Source organism: Maylandia zebra, linkage group LG12 (genome assembly GCF_041146795.1).
Source record: "Maylandia zebra isolate NMK-2024a linkage group LG12, Mzebra_GT3a, whole genome shotgun sequence".
In the NCBI taxonomy this organism is placed as follows: Eukaryota; Metazoa; Chordata; class Actinopteri; order Cichliformes; family Cichlidae; genus Maylandia; species Maylandia zebra.
In genome coordinates, this window is record NC_135178.1 from 20,164,610 (window position 1) to 20,181,116 (window position 16,507).

The following is a 16,507-nucleotide window of genomic DNA, read 5'->3' on the forward strand; positions in this document are numbered from 1 at the left end:
CCCTGTCGATTATATTCTACATTTAATAACTTACTATTTCAAGTGAGAACCTAAATCATGTGGACCAATGTTTATTATTGCATATCTCTATTCTGAATGTGGCCAGTCATTCATAGGTATTGTTCAATTTTGGCGATTTTCCTCTATAACATTTAATTGACTTTTTACAGTGGCCTGCTATGGTTAATAATAACATATTCCAGTCATGAGTGATATCAATAGTTATCTCCACTGTAGCATTTGGCATTCCCAATAATATAACATGATACCTTAATCAAAACACAGCTACTATAGCACAGTTTTCTTAATGCAAACATCAGTAACTCAAAATCAGCAACCACAGTGTTAAGTCTGCAGTTCATACTTATGTGAAGCTAGAGTCTCCTCCTCCAGTCTCTCTTATCCTCCTGCTCCTGAAAAAACAAAACAAAACAAAGCGAAGCATCCACCCTTCTCTTGTCGGCCAGGTGAATTGTTTATGAATTGTTTATTGGCATTTACTAATCCTAAAGTGGGTGCAGTCATTGTCTCAGTATCAAGTTAGTCAAAACTTTTAGTCGTCAGTCCATCACAGTCCATTCACATGCATACCTCCATACACATTCATACCAGATGTTGCTGATAATGGAGTCTCACGCGCAACCTATTCGAGCCTCCATCACCAGCAAGATGACGTCATCATTTTAAAAGGAAAACAATTCCTTGTTGTTTTTTGGGCCGGATTGACTCGGTGCAATCCTTTTAGACTCAGAACTTCTCAGTGTTCCCTATAAGTGAATTTCTCCCAAGCCAATTACAATCATGGAGAAGCACACTTTGCAACTGTTTTTGTAAGAACATTTCATAGCGCTTTAAATTTCAATCTTTCAGGCCTGGTTTAAAGAGCTGATTGTTAAATCATAAACTCACAAAATATCAACATATCACCACCGGTGGATCACACCTCTCAGATGTTTTTTCTCCAGTGCACTGTAACAAAAACGAAAACAGACATAACCAACAAAATACTACTAAAATAACACAAACTAGGGCCCGTTGCAGACATGTCCAAGCATAAAACTATCCCTCTCTCGCTTACGAGAAAGAACACAAGCCAAAGCTCACTGATAAAATCAAGCTAGCGCTAAACCAAAACCAAACAATCAACCAGAAATTCACAGGAACATTTTGCTTCCTGCCGGGACAATATTGTGTGGGAATGAGAACCTCAGGTGCCGTAACACCTTTTGTTCCTCCTTGAATTAAAACTCAATCACAGAAAATGCCGTACTCCAACCTAACCTTACACTATTAATTCATCATTTTCACTCTGTGCCACTGTTCCTCATCAGGGCTGTGTGAAGCACAGCAAAGAATTCAGTCAAGGCCTTGAGCCATAAACAGACATCACGCACAGACATTGTTTTCATAACCAAACCGTTTTAGAGCTTATTCCTAAAATCTACATAAATGCCTTCTAGGTGACATATAACACATTCTAAGTAATCAATGGCTCCTCATAATAATTATGCATTGGGATGTTTGTGTGCAGCATTTTGCATATCAGCATAAGCAAAGCATTCTTCATTGCATCAGCGTGTATGTGTGTGTGCGTGTGGATCACTCTTTATTGCACAAGCGTGTGCATGTGTATGTGTGTGCATCACTTCTCAGTGAATCAACATTCCCGTGTGTGTGTGTGTGTGTGTGTGTGTGTGTTTCTCTTCATTCTGAGTCAGTGCATGTAGATGTGTGTGTTTGTGTGGGTGTTTGTGTTCATCACTTTCCTGTTCTGGTGTTCTGGGTAAACCACGGCCTGAAGCATGCCCTGGGGTCCTGCCCCCCTCCTTTTCAGTTTGTTTGCGACCATTGCTGCTGCTTCTGCTCAAAATTCAGTCCGTCCTGGTTCTGACCCCAATTGGGGCAGTCCTTTCTCCAGGGTCGATGTTCACCGCAGGTGAAACCTGCATCTTCTTCTGTGTTTTTGTCCATTCTGAGGTGCCTTCTGTCCTCAGTTACTCCTCTTGTCTCGGTCACGCCCTTTTTCGCCACCCGATCATCCGTGTTGGTCCATCACTGTCCTGCACAGTGTGAATGCAAAGTTATCAAGGTCAGCATTCTTTCGCTCGGCCTTACTTTTCATTCGGGCTTGGCGGGCGTCTCTTTACAGCTCTGTCAGCTGACGCAGTCTGGGAATTTTCCCCCGTGTAGTGAAACGGGCCTTAGGTTTAGTGCTCTCCGTCTCGGCTGCATGAGATCACATTCTTGCAGGTCTGTTGACATTCTCAGGTCGTTGTTGTGGGTCCAGCTGTTGCAGCATTTGGTCAGTGTCACGTATGGGGGAGAGCAGGAGTCCAGTCAGCCTCGGCTTTCAGGGCCGGCAAAGCAGCCTGTAATTAAATATGTATAGAAAAAACAAAAACAAAACAAAACAAAAACAAACGAACAGGAAAATGTTGTTGTGTTGGCTGTGTTATTCAGAGGGGAGACAATGGGGCCAGGCCCTATGTGTTGTGTTGGCTGTGTTATTCAGAGGGGAGACAATGGGGCCAGGCCCTATGTCAGCCTTCTCTCCCCCTTTTTTTTTGTTTTTTGTCTCCCGATATAATCAACTCCTAACCCACCAAGTTGACAGGACAACACCGGTATATGTTAAAATTCTTAAGATCATGTTTAAAAGCCCAAAAAAGGAATTTTCTTTCATTCAGTAATCACTTTTATTAATCAATCAACAGAAAACATGTCACAATTTGAATCTTTTAACCACTAAATTTGTTGTGTCTTGCCTGGTTGGTTAGACCAGTGTTCCTTTTTTTTTTTTTTGTTAAATTGTTGTCCTGCAACCCAGAGGGTTTCTTTGTCAGTAATGTATAGACTTCATCATTTAAGTATGTTAATTTTTCTTTAACCTTGCTGGAAAATCTTCACGTGTTCATGAGTGTAAGCTGTTTCTTCATTGCGTGTATGTGCATTTGTATAAAAGCAGGTTAATTTTATCTTTTCTCAAACTAGGCGTTACCTTAAAAGGAGCCTTTCTCTCAGATTTCTCTGCTTGTGTGTGTTTTTGTTTCACCTTTTTGTTGTGATGCTCCGGACGCCTTCCCAACCTCCACAAGTCCGTTGGCCCCAATTTTATGTGTTAAAACTTCTCTTAATTTCTCCTCTAATTCTCTCCTCGCTGCTGTCTGTTTCACAGCTGCTGATTCGTGCTGGGTGTGGTTCCCATTACCTATAATTTTGCTTCGGCCGCTGTGCTTGTGGGGGCAGTTGGTCCAGGTCCGCAGCTTCCTGTATTAACACACTAAGAGATTTATTTAATTTCATTTTCATCACTTTTAAACCGATAAGCAGGCAAAACGCCTACCTTGACAGCGTAAACTGTACGCCAGTCTCCCAACACATTCCTCTCTCTACTCCTCTATAATTCTCCACTGCACACCTCTTACTATCTCTCCTTTTTATTTTTATTACACCACAGAGTAATACACCCAATTATGCCCGTCTATCTCTATGTGGCTCCAAATTCCCTCTTTATTTTAATTTCACACTCGTCAGGGGACAGGCACACAACAATTTCAACCACTGAAACGAGGAATTCAACCTTTTTATATTTCTTTACTAATCTAGACTCAACGTTTGTTCGCAAAATGTGTCTTGTTCTAGTCCGGAAATAAATGTGAACCCGTGATTACACGGCCGTTCCAGTGTTATTTCCGTAGCTATGCGGGGGCCCTCACCTCCCCAAGTCACCACCTCGGCACCCGGACAACGCCGGTCCTGGCCACGCGTCCACGGACAGGAGGGTCGCCACTCCTAGGGCAAAGTTCCACAGGTACACTAGGCATCAACCTTTGATCCTAAAATGTGTATTTGCTCTAATGTCCTCCTAATCAAACACATTAACCGTCACTGTCACTGTGTTCACGCTTCACACTCCACACACTCAGAGCGCGCCTCACTCACACTCTCACTCAGTGCGCGCTTCACCCACAAGACAGCACCCAGAGCGCGCCTCGCAGCTTCACACACACTCTCACCCAGAGCGCGCCTCGCAGCTTCACACACACTCTCTCACCCAGAGCGCGCTTTCACACTCACACACAACACTTTTCCTCAGCGGGAATTCTACACAGAAACCTCTGAGCTCAACTATTAGATCTTCTTAAAGCACACTGCACCATAGACCAAAATACCCTTTTCTCTGCGCTTATGACCGCCACCACGGGGCAAAGTCGCATCATAAACGTGATGCTTGCATCCCCGAAGTTATACCAGACATCATAAACCAGGTTTTGCTCTATGTACTTCTTGGCAAGTAAAATTTTACTTTGTTTTATGACCGCAGCCCTTAAAAAAAAAACTCGACTGACGCCACAAACCACCGTCAAACCTCTATCAAATGTACTAAAACTAGCACCAACCACTACTGCACTTCACGGCCGCATATCACCGGAACACGGCCGTATCATAAACCAAACCTACGGACGTGTTTCGCTCTCGCGTTGCCAGTGTTTAACCGCACCGTGAAGCCAGCATCTGCTTTTCCTTAAATCAACTTCTATTTCATAGCCGGCAAGAGCCAGGACGTAACCGACACCATAAACAAACTTCAAACCTCGACTTCAATGTACTGAACTAATGGCCGCGTCTTCAGAATAAATTCTAATGTATTATTGCTACAGAAGCCAGTATTAGACAAAATTAAATGTGGAAGGTAAAGTGGCTGCATCTAGTCCAACGTAGTATGTTATTAGTATCTCGGTAGAAGCAGATTACTGCAATCTAGACCAACGTAGTATGTTATTAGTATCTCGGTAGAAGCAGTTTATTTAACACACTGGAATTCAGCCTCAACTTATGTTGTTAGTATCTTGCGCCAAAAACCAGACACCGACAAATTTACTGTGAAAATACATGTGACTCAGCGAACAGATTAATTTGGAAAGCCCAATATGCACATTTGGTATTTATAATACAACAGGCTGTGCTTACCTTTTTATTTTTGGACCGGTCCTCTGTTCACCTCGCCTCACGATCTCACCAAAGGTCAAATCTACACCTCCTCAGCACACCAAAGATCCGGGTCACACGGCACCAAGTTGTTGAAAACACGCAGTTCTTTGAATCTTTGGGCTGAAGGAGGGACAATACTCGGTGTATCAATGCTCAATCAACAATCATTTATTTCCATACAATTCAACAATAAGAGCATTACAACGTCCGGACAGGAGAGATGCTACCAGAGGGTCAGGCACATGTCTCAAAATGGTGACGGGTTGCTCAGCTTTTTATAGTCTCTAGTGGCCCCCAGCTAGTCGTAAAAGCCAAAACATCACATTTTTTCTCTGTTACAGCGCCTAAGTTATGACCTCGGCAGTTGTTTCTCTGCCTTCTGTAAGGTGGGGGTGTGGAATGTGGTCTATCTATCTCCCCTGTCTTTAGACACAGAGTCTCCTGCTTACAACCTTCTCTTCATGATTCAACAATTAAGCATGTCAAGAAAACAGTGTCACACATTCCCAGCAGATCAAGGATACAGAGTGATGCACCTTTATCTAATAAACTAATATGTGAATATGTTCTGTTAACTCAAAAGTATAATGAGAACTAAACTACATACAGATCACACACTCTATTTTAAAGGGTATAATATGATCTACAACAATATCATAATTCAACTATTTTGATTACATCTATAAGGTAACATATAATAACAGAATAATATCACAAACTTCAAGAAACTCAGTGGTTTTTTCAGGTGTTTTTTTTTTTACATTATAAGCTTTGATTATATTTTAATTTTACACTTTTAATGAAGATGTTATGACAGCTGGAACAAAGAAAAAGGAAAAGGAGCTGTTGTTCTTGGTTCTGGGTTTAAGGTATCTGTAGGAATGGGAATCAGAACTAACATGAGTACTCAGTGACATAACTGTGGTTAAAAAGCAAGCCATTGCCATTTCCCTGTACATCTGACCACATTTGAATTTAATTATCCTTCTCCTCAATGATACAGAATTATACCACTTTAAGCAGTGTCATTGGTTTATGTGGTAGGTACCATTACTAAGCAACCATGTAACTTGCTGTAACTAACAACCATGTAACTCACTAATCAATGACGGAATCTCTTCTTATACATATTTCTTTTTTTATATATTCAATATATTTTCTCTCTGAGTAATACTATAAACAAATATTAATACTTCTAATACTTTTTCACTCTTTTTCACTCTAATACTTTTTTTATTCATGTGATGCATGACAAACTGTAGAGTGAACTCTTTGTTCTCCTGATCAAATGTCATGCTGAAAGATTGGAAACTGAAATATTAAGCAGCTGAAATGCCAAGCAAAGTTCACAAATGATGAAACGTTTTTATTTAAACTGGTCTTTATTGAAAATTCTCAGAGGAGCACCTTTTATTTTTTATTTTAATCTTTATTTAACCAGGTTATTCCCATTGAAATTAAAGGTCTCTTTTACAAGGGAGACCTGGCCTTAAAAGTTACACAAACCAGCCTTTATTATACCAACATATTATATATAAAGATTACTTCTTCAGTATTAGTTGGGCTAAAGAGACACAATCACAACTGCCTAGAAGATCTAAAAAGGAACTATAGTTTACAGCACAATTCATTATTAAGCAACATACACCCACCAGAAACTTTTAGGTACACTTTGATTCCACTGGGCAGAACCACCTTTAGCAGATGGATACACTGTGGTCACGAAAGGAAGGAAATGGTCAGCAACAGCTGTCAGGTAGGCTGTGCGGTTTAAACAATGTGTGCCAAGAAAATATCCCCACATCGCCACCAGCCTTAATATAACCCTTAAAATTCTAATCCTACCGTCTGAATATTGCCACAGAAACTCAGACTCTTCAGACCAGAGAACATTTTTCCATTCTTCTGTTGTCCAATTTTGGTGAGCCATATGAATTTGTGGCATCAGGTTCCCGTTGTCAGCTGACAGTAGTGGTACCTGGTGTGGTTTTCTGGGTGTAATGGTTCAACGTGTCATCCTTTTCTGTGCCTTGTTGTAACGACTGGTTATTTAAGTTACTGTTTCCTTCCTATCGGCTCAAAGCAGTCTGCCCATTCTCTTTTGACCTCTGGCATCAGAAGTTTTTTCAGACCATTCTCTGTGAAGAGATGGTTGTTTGAGACAATCCCAGTAGATCAGCAGTTTGTAAAATATTCTGACCAGCTTGTCTAGCACCAATTTTTTGCCACTTTCAAAGTCACTTAAATGTTCATTCTGATGCTCAGATTGAACTTCAGCAGGTCATCTTGATCATGTCTGCACGTTTAAATGAGTTGCTGTTACATGATTGGCTGATTAGAGGTAGTGGGTGTAGCTAACAAAGTGGCTGGTGAGAATGTTAACCTGAGACCCTGCATCATCAATTTGCGTATTTCATTTTGCTGTTCTGCACCTTATTCTTCATTCTGCTCAGCTGTGTTTTATACGTTGTTAAGCTGTGTTGACTTTATTGTATTGTGCTGTAAAATGACCTGATTATCCCAATATTAGGACTTGATAAAAAAAAGTATGTAACAGCTTTGTAATAAAGTAACAACTCCCTGCTCAAAGAGAAAACTTAGTTTATGTCCAACTAATCAAAAATAACAAGGCAAAATTACAAATTGCATCCCAAACATGAACCTGGGTCTCAGGAAGTTATCTCATGTGTTCGCTATAAATATTTCAGATTTGTGTGATAAATATTGTGTGACATAAAGAATCACTGATTAAATAACCCTGTTTAACGAGGCACATTTCATATTGAAGTTGACAACAGTATTGTCCCTGCTCCGTCCGAACAGCCGATCTGCCTCTTTTTGGAAGACTGGAACTCGTTCTGGATTTCCAGAAAGGTTTTGTTCTTGGTTTCAGGGACAACAAGGAAGATATATATTATCACCAAGCAGCAGATAACCAAGAACACCAGGAAACAGTACTGCTTCAGTCCGAGCTGTAAAAAATAAAACAAGTGAGTGGAACATATCCAAGTACAACATCGAGGTTTAAATGTTCATTTTAAATGCAAGAAATGGTGATAAAATATTCCAAAATGATCATAGTCCTCAACCATTTGAACACCTACCACAATGAAGGGGAAGACCAGGCCAATGAAGAAGAAACTGGACCAGTTCACTGACCCTGCAAGCATGTACGCTGCAGGGCGCGAGTTTTGCGTGAACAGCTCAGTTGTTAAGATGTTAGTCACGCCACCTTCATGGGGGAAGACACAGAAGAAATCCCTGTTACAGCTGATGTGCAGACGCAGCTGATGATGCACATGCTTCGGTGAAAGAAAGAACATTTTTACCTGGTCCTAAGCCAAAACTTAAGATGAAAGCAAAAACACAGACCATGCTGAGGTATGGAACAACTGGGCTCGCCTCCTGAGAACAAGGAAGTTGTGCAAAAGAAACGTTATAACACAGGTAGGGACATGCCTTAACCTCTGTGTGGCGTTCAGGTCTGTTGGACCCGTTTTCAGTATTTACCAAAAGAAAAAATATGTAATTTTGATTGTTTCTTCAGACTTTTTGACTTTGGCTCATTTTCTGCAAAGAATGCATACAATAAAACTTCATAGAGCAACCCTGCACATTCATATTAAGCATGTGTGTTCAGGTGTGTTTTTAGTGTGTATGCGTTTGTGCTCCTGCTTTTCCTGCACATTTTAACCTCTGGGTTGTGGGAACCACAATGTAGTTTCTCACGCTCCATCCCAGGCTGCATATCGAGGGTGGGGCACAACAAATACAAATAGCTTGACCTGTGTGGCTGCGTATTGGTCATGAACTCATTCTCTGCTTAGCACTTTTAGATGAGTCAGTTTTGGAAGATGATGCAGAGAAACAGTTGAGTTTTATCAGATGTGATGGTGCAGACAGGAAGGAACGACGGGACAGACTCAAACTCTGCAGTGATAACTCTAGCCTTTAGCACGCAGGTCACTCGCTGTCAGGTGAGCACTCTGACAGTGCTCACCTGACAGAGTCTGACAGTAAGCACGAGGCTGACCTTTAGTCATCTCCAAAATAAGCTTACCAGCGGCCAACACAGGGAGAAATATGGATGCCAAAAATGGTTAAATTGCATAGTTTACTTGTCCAAGGACTGAAACACCTCCATATGTGATGCAACCAGGGTAACGAAAGCATGAACACCACACAGGGCTTAAACCCTTAAATATCTCTTTTTAAAAAGATTTCTTGGCCTGACGATAATTACCTGAAAAGTTAGGGTCAGCGTGAATAAAACGCAGCAGATAGCCATCAGTGTGTATCCTCCCATGATGAGTACTTTCCTTCCCAGACGGTCAATGAGCATACCCTGTGAGACACACAGCATGTCACAAGACCAGAAAGACTCCAGGCAAACATCTCTTTTGAGGATTACTCTGATCCATTTCATGTTCTATTTCCAGCCATCTTACACAAACGTCTTGAAATTCTTTTCTATTTTTCTTCCTGATGGTTTCTTTTTTATAATCTGACCGCCTCTGACAGTTCATCGCTTGGAAGCGATATTTGAAAGGTCTCATCTTGTGATTTTAAGATTGCTGTAAGTGTCATAGAGGATCATTATTTCTGTGTTTGCTGAAACAAAAAGAAAAATTTGAAACTAAAGTTCAATGTATTTTCCAGTTAAGATAGATTATAAATACAAGTATGCACAACTAAAGCCATTTCACACATAAACTCTGAACAGTGTCAGGAGCTGGACTTGGTCACATGAGACACATGACACCCGGGAGAAGATAGTTCACTTCAGATGTGCTGTCTCACCTGGCAAAACTCAGCTTGCTTCAGGAGATCCTGCCTCCTCGGTAGAGTAAGCCGAAGTTATTGCACTGCAAAGCTGAGGTCTATTGTGACTTATTTTTTAACAAATGATAGTCCTGAGTGGGCTTGCATGAAATCTTATAGTCTAAAACTCCCTTGTATTCATAATCTGACTCAGTAAAAATAATTGTAAAAGTATATTAATATTCGGACCATTACACACATTGTTTTGGGTTTACCAGTTGGATTCTTTGTCACATATTAGTCCAGTAATGGGTAAGCAGTCCTTCACCCCAGGAAAAGCAAATGTTACTTTTAAAGGCTTTGGGCTTAAAAAGTGTAAGATCTGTATCTTCTAACCTCTGACGTCATCATGCATTATGAATAAGTGAGGCATACATTTAGTCTATAAAGAAAACTTGTCTGTAAACAAGAAGAAGTTTTATAAGAGTAAATTTCACTTCACAGACCACCACAAGCACCCCAAGCAATAGCAATGACAAAGAAATTCGTAGAAAAAAAATGTCACATTAGAGTTTTATGATATTTGTATATCCTGAGTTAAACTGGAAGCAGAGATCTCATAAAAAGGACTACAAGTCAGCTTATGCTTTGAGTCATACTTATAAGGTGAATACACTCAGATTAACACACAATAACTGTGTAGGGCAGGGATGATGCATACAGCTCACTTTGATCTTAAATGGGTCAGAGCAGTAAAACTACACAATAAATGTGTAAAATTACAAAAAAAAGCTCTGGTGGTTCATGTCATGTAATTAAAACATATCTAGTTTTCATTTTTGCGGGCATTTCTATAGTAGGTAGTGAAAAAACAGGAACTTTCTTGTTATTTAATTGTTTATCTATTGGGCCAATTCTGGCCCCCAGGCCTTATGTTTGGCACCCTCAGTGTAAAGGGACTGGAATTTTTTTTGAAGTCAGAGTTAGGTAAAAAATGATCCCAAAATACATTCATCTACACTTAAATCTATTGAGTTTATTGGGTTTTTAGAACATATCTGTGTAAATATAAAAAAACTAGTGAAGGTCTACAATAAAGAGATGTCTTTATGAATGGAAATACAGAAGGTGTCAGGGTCCTGGGTCTGAGCAACCCAGGATCCCTGAGCAGTTATGAATTATATGATTATTATTATATGTATTTTGGTGTTGCTGCTGCTCTTCTCCATGCTTGTAGATGTGAGTGTGTGTGTGTGTGTGTGTGTGTGTGTGTGTCTGCGGGTATGCTTGGAGGATGGAGCTCAGCCACCTGCAGGCCTGAGGGGTGTGGCCCTGCGGAAGGACTGGCCACACCCGAAGTCACACACCTGCTGCTGATCAGGCCTCGTCGGGGGAGCTACTTAGGAGAGAGTTGGAGCTCCCACCGACGGGGGATCATTTCCTTGAGACTCCACGTTAGTCGTCCCATTGAATTGAGTTAATGTGTGTAAGTGTATGCCCGCGGTTATTTGTGTCCTGACGGCTGCGTCTATTGTTTCCCGCAGGAGGAGCGTGGAAGGCACGAAGAGCAGCGAGCACCGGGGGGTGCTGACACGGGAGCGGAGAGCACAGAGACACGAACTATTCACGCAGAGACACGACACGGGAGTCTGGGAGAACACGGGGATTTATTGTTGTTTTTGTTCCACTCTGTAAATAAACGCACTGCTTGAACTTTGAGCTCCGCGCCTGGGTCCTCCCTTCCCCACTCCTTCCACGGTGTGCCATGTCATACCGTGACAGAAGGCTGACAACGAGGCGCAAACCACTGGTTACACTCAAGAACAAGAAGAAGATTCGACATGTACAGTACTGAAATAGATTCTTTGGGTAGATGAAACACAGAAGCCCAACTGATTGGAAGAGAAAAGCATGGCGAAGGAGAAAATCTGCTCGTGATCTGAAGCATGAAATGCTATCTGTCAGACATGGTGGAGGCCTAATGCATAGGCATGCATGGCTGAACAGCATTATAATGTTTACTGATTATGTGACTGCTGATAGAAGTAGCACAAAGGCATCAGAAGTTTGCACAGCTATAATTTCTATTAAAATGGATAATGATCCAAAGCATACTGCAAAGAGTTTGTCTGAGGCAAATAAATGGGATATCCTTCAATGACCAAGCCAGTCACCTGATTTCAATCCACCAGAGCATGATTTTTTAGTTCTTAAATAAAAAACTGAATGAAGACCCACAAACTAGCAGCGACTGAAGATGGATGCTGTAAAAGCCAGGGGAACATCTCAAGGGAGGAGATCTGGTGATGTCTGTGGGTTCTAAACTTCAAGCAGTTGCAGTGGATTTTCATCCAAATACTAAAAACAATACTTGAAAATACATGACGAGAAACTCATACTTACACATGTTAAAGCGGTGATGCATTCACAGGCACCAGTGCCGACAGTGGCGTATGGTATCTTATCACTGGGAATACCAGACTGTTTGAACACGTAACCTGCGTAGAAGTAAATCTACAGGGAGTGTAGAAAACAAATAAAGAAACAAACACAAAACCATAACTTTCAGTTCTTTGGAAACTCCTTTTTTATCTTTGTGTGAACTTTTTAAAGTGGTCGTACGTACAGCATTGATGCCGTTCAGCTGTTGTGCAGCGTTGAGCACCATGATGGTTAGAACTTGCCAGCGTAAAGAGCGATCAGCAAAGAGCTCCCAGGGTTTCTTGGCCTGTAAACCTGATAAGCTATTCCTCTCCTTCTCAATATCCTCTTGTGCACTGTCACAATCAGCTATACCGTGCAGCTGCTTCAGGGCTGCAGACACATAAGACACACAGGACTTCAAGTTATTGCACTTCCTTCATATCTGACTAATCTGCGGTGGCTGTTTGCTGTTTGGGGGGGTGTCCTGTCAGAAGGTTTCCACCGTCAGAAATTCATCACATGCTTGAAATGAAAAGATAAATGTCTCTGCCTCTGGTTATTTCTGCCAAAGGGTAGTCTTTATACATTTTATTATTTACGCTGTCACATGCACTAAGTCATCTTTCCTGGAAGAACACAATTCCCAGCGATCTGAAATGGAAGGAACGGTGCAGCTGTTTTACCTTTCTTACAACCCTCTTCATCCCCTTTGTCGATGAGCAGATAGCGTGGGCTCTCAGGGAACCAGGGCAGGATCAGGAGCTGCAGAAAAGCTGGGATACAGGTGGTGGAGAGCAGGATGGGCCAGTACTCCTCTTTCCCCAGGAGCTCTCTGTATAATTGTACAAGGACTTCAGCTTGATATTTTCTTTGAAGGGATGTAGCATTGGAACTGTGTGAAAAGTTCTTCTTCTTAATGTGTTTATTCATCACCTGAGGCCAATCACTTGTCCGGTAAAGATCCCCCCAGTAATGAAAATTGAGGTTCCCATTCCCATAGCACCACGCAGTGAAGTCGGAGCTATTTCTCCCAAATATAGAGGTTGAACACAAATGGCAATGCCTATAAAAATATTTAAAAGACATTTCAGAAGGTTTTCATGCAGCATCATTATTAGCCATTATTAACTGGACATCTAATTCATGTATCTGTGTTTCTCCAAGATTTAGAAACAAAACATTTAAGTGTTCCTGATGTACTCACCTGCATTTAATCCAGAGATGAAACGTCCGATGATGAGTAATTCAAATAACCCTGTAGGATAACTCAGACCCATCAGCAAAGCAGCCAGGAGTGCAAATATGTTATTGGTCAGCAGTGTCCCTTTTCTGGAAAGAAAAAATGAATCCCATTATTTATAAAAGAGAAGACAATTTTTCATTAAAAAAAAACAAAACAAAAACATGTCCATACCTTCCGACCCTCACAGACAATGTTCCACCAATCAGTGCCCCTATAAGTCCTCCTAAAGTGAATATGGACACGATAGTGGACCAGAGGAGGGTGAGACCATCATCTGATATTTGAGTTTGGTAACGCTCGCTCCAGGTTTGGTTGATGAAATCTTGCACATACTGGAGAGAAAAGAAGAAAATTGAACACAAACACTGTTTTTTATCAACACGAGTGCAAAGCAATGTCTAAATACTGCCACTACTCTTATTATCAGTCTACTTTTTTGTCACTGAATAACATCACTGTACTTGGCGATCATTAGACCGCCTGTGCTTGTTAGAACAAATTATGTGTTGTGTGTTTGTGTGTGCGTGTTCTCTAATATCAGAATAACAAAAACAGTGACTGTAGTCCACGTGTTACTAAGTTTGCCCTCAGACCGTGTTTTGATCATTTAGATCAATAGTTATGGAAAAAGTCCAGTGAGAGGCAGCAGAATTATTACCGCTGTGGGCGCATTGATGACAGATATATTATATCCATACTGAAAGGTCCCCCCGATGCCAGCAGCACACACAGCCAGCAGAAGTGATTTGTTTGGAAGCTGCAAACAGAAAAACAGACCCACAAACAAAAGTGTTTCAATATCATCTTGGACAGAAAGCTGCGTCCCACCATGCTGCCAAACGTACTTTTATTTTTCAAAACCCTTAATCCATTACAATCCACTTACCTTTGGCCGCCTTCTATCTTTGGTTGCTTTAGCTAGAAGAGGCTGATATTCATTCTTGTATTCTTTTGGCATGTTTTATATTTTGCTTAAAGTCCTGGATTCTTTGAGGGAGAGCAGAATATCAGAGTATCCTTCTCGCAGGAGCTTGCATCCAACAGGAAACTTAAAGCGGATGGGGGGATGAGTTTATGCCGGGGATAATACAATTGATCTGTTGTCAGAAAGTGTCCTTAGGGTGTGGGAAATTGGCTAAATTATTCCATGTTTATTCAAAGTTCATGGCGCACTAACTGAATCCAAACACAGCATGCAGTGTAGTTTAATTACTTTCACATAAAAGAAGAAAAGTATTTCGGGATCCACACATAGGGGAGTTACATAGCATTATGATTTTGGTCTACCGAAAACATGTTTCACAAAGAGTAGCACAATGTGCACCTATTTTAATATATTTTGGTTTCTTTTCTTTTTTCTGTTTTTAAAGACTTGCATAGCTCACAGGTTTGATGCCATGGAAGTGTGATGCATGCCTACAGGCAGTATGCAGTACCACATTCACATTTTAAAAGGCTGAGAAAAAAAATCCATAGTTATGCCGTAACATATGTCCTAGGCTATACGCTCAGCAGTAAAGATGCTATGTGCGGACTCCCCCTATAGTTCAAGTATAGAAAAGCAGTTGGTGAAGTTTTTTGAATAACTGCAGCCGCTGGATGGATTAACTGTGGAGAGCAATCTGGGCCGGCCATGGTGCAAGGTTTTTGTGGCTGCTGTCTTTTCCATCATAAGAACTCCAGTCTCCGTCAGAGGAGGGATGCACGGAAATGTTTATAAAGAGCAATTCATTAGCAGTTTAATAAAGTTGATAATAAATATTCATAATTTAAGACATTCTGTATACAACAATCCGAACTGCAGTTATAATACATATCAATACCAAGTACTTTAAACGGATTTTTGTCAATCTGGCAACCCAAAACCACGCGCTTTTAGAATTTAAATATTTATTTAGGATTTATTTTAGGATTTAAAATATAAATGACATTTATTTAGGATTAAAATTATTAAACTACGGATTACAGCTCGCATCCTCCACAGACACTAGCTACGTTTTATTTCATGTGAATTTAACGTTTTTCTTCACGACTTTGCCTCGTGACTGGCTCTCTTTAGTCATTTGAGGAAAGACGTCTGAACCCAGGAATTATTTTTTTTTTAAAAAAACCCCAAAACGAACAAAAAACAAAAAACAAGAAAAAGAAAAAGAAACAAAAAACCCTGCAAATATTCTAAAATAATTTATTTTATTTATTTCTTTATTCTTTTTTTTTCTTTCTAACAGCCCTCATTGGTTCCAAACCCATGTATGACTCACCTCTTTCCTTGATTCCGCACGTCCCTCATCCGCGTTCATTTTGAAAGCTGCCGTAAAGTTATGCTCGCAGAAACCATTTACAAAGACTAAATTTTGCACTTGAATCCAAGTTCTGACAAAGTAGCTGCCTACTGTAAGGTGCAGCACATGACCTCGGCTCAGCGTAGAGGCTGATTAAGAGGTTGAGGCACATTCCTGCTGCATGGTGAAGCTTGCTCTCGGGTAAAAGAGGGCTTGTTAACCCAAATATTAAAATAATATTCACTTTGTGTTACACACTTCACACTTACAGCTTGTTTCAACTGTCATGTGACTTTTTTTTTTAGTTTGGTTCATGTATTGTGGTCACGAGAAAAAATAGTACAATAGGTTCTCACTATATTCAAAGATGATAACACAAATTTATTGTTCAGGTAGCAGAAGATGTCATCTGCTAAATTGTAGTTCCATAAAATTGGATTCTATTTTCCATGGATGACTGCCTCCTAGGTAAATACATATTTGGGTTTGAATTACTTTGGATAAAAGTGATAAAACAAATAATTTCTAAAACGTTGACACTGATTTTATTTCCAAGGTCGCTGCGCTCTTAAATTTGTAAATCATTCAAAGAGTTCTGTAGCTTACCACAAAAAAACAAAAAACGTTTTAATCCCGTGAGAACTTTTGAGACTCTAAAAATGGAAATCTCAAATAGAGTTAACAGTGGATATTTTTTTCAAAATGTACAGCTCAGCTTTAGTTTCAGTCTGTAGTGATGATTTGTTGATCAACGTTAAAACAGAGACAGAAAAAAAAGGAATACTCTCGTGTGACACAGCTTAAA

General features: G+C 40.5%; 1 protein-coding gene across 2 annotated transcripts; it reads right to left on the minus strand.

Moving 5' to 3' along the window:
* Positions 1–6,373: 6,373 nt before the first annotated feature.
* Positions 6,374–15,785, minus strand: slc2a11b (solute carrier family 2 member 11b). 2 transcript variants are annotated; one of them, XM_076890831.1, is made up of 12 exons: positions 15,682–15,785; positions 14,079–14,177; positions 13,592–13,752; positions 13,382–13,506; positions 13,111–13,240; positions 12,861–13,009; positions 12,380–12,567; positions 12,157–12,267; positions 9,236–9,337; positions 8,322–8,397; positions 8,097–8,224; positions 6,374–7,964 (listed from the first exon to the last, which is right to left on the minus strand). In XM_076890831.1, the coding sequence occupies exons 1-12, from the start codon at positions 15,718–15,720 to the stop codon at positions 7,770–7,772; spliced, it is 1,503 nt and encodes a 500-aa protein (XP_076746946.1). In that variant the 5' UTR covers positions 15,721–15,785; the 3' UTR covers positions 6,374–7,769. The 2 variants fall into 2 exon arrangements, with proteins under 2 accessions (XP_076746946.1, XP_004544580.1); XM_004544523.3 differs by lacking the exon at positions 15,682–15,785 and adding an exon at positions 14,307–14,450.
* Positions 15,786–16,507: the final 722 nt, after the last annotated feature.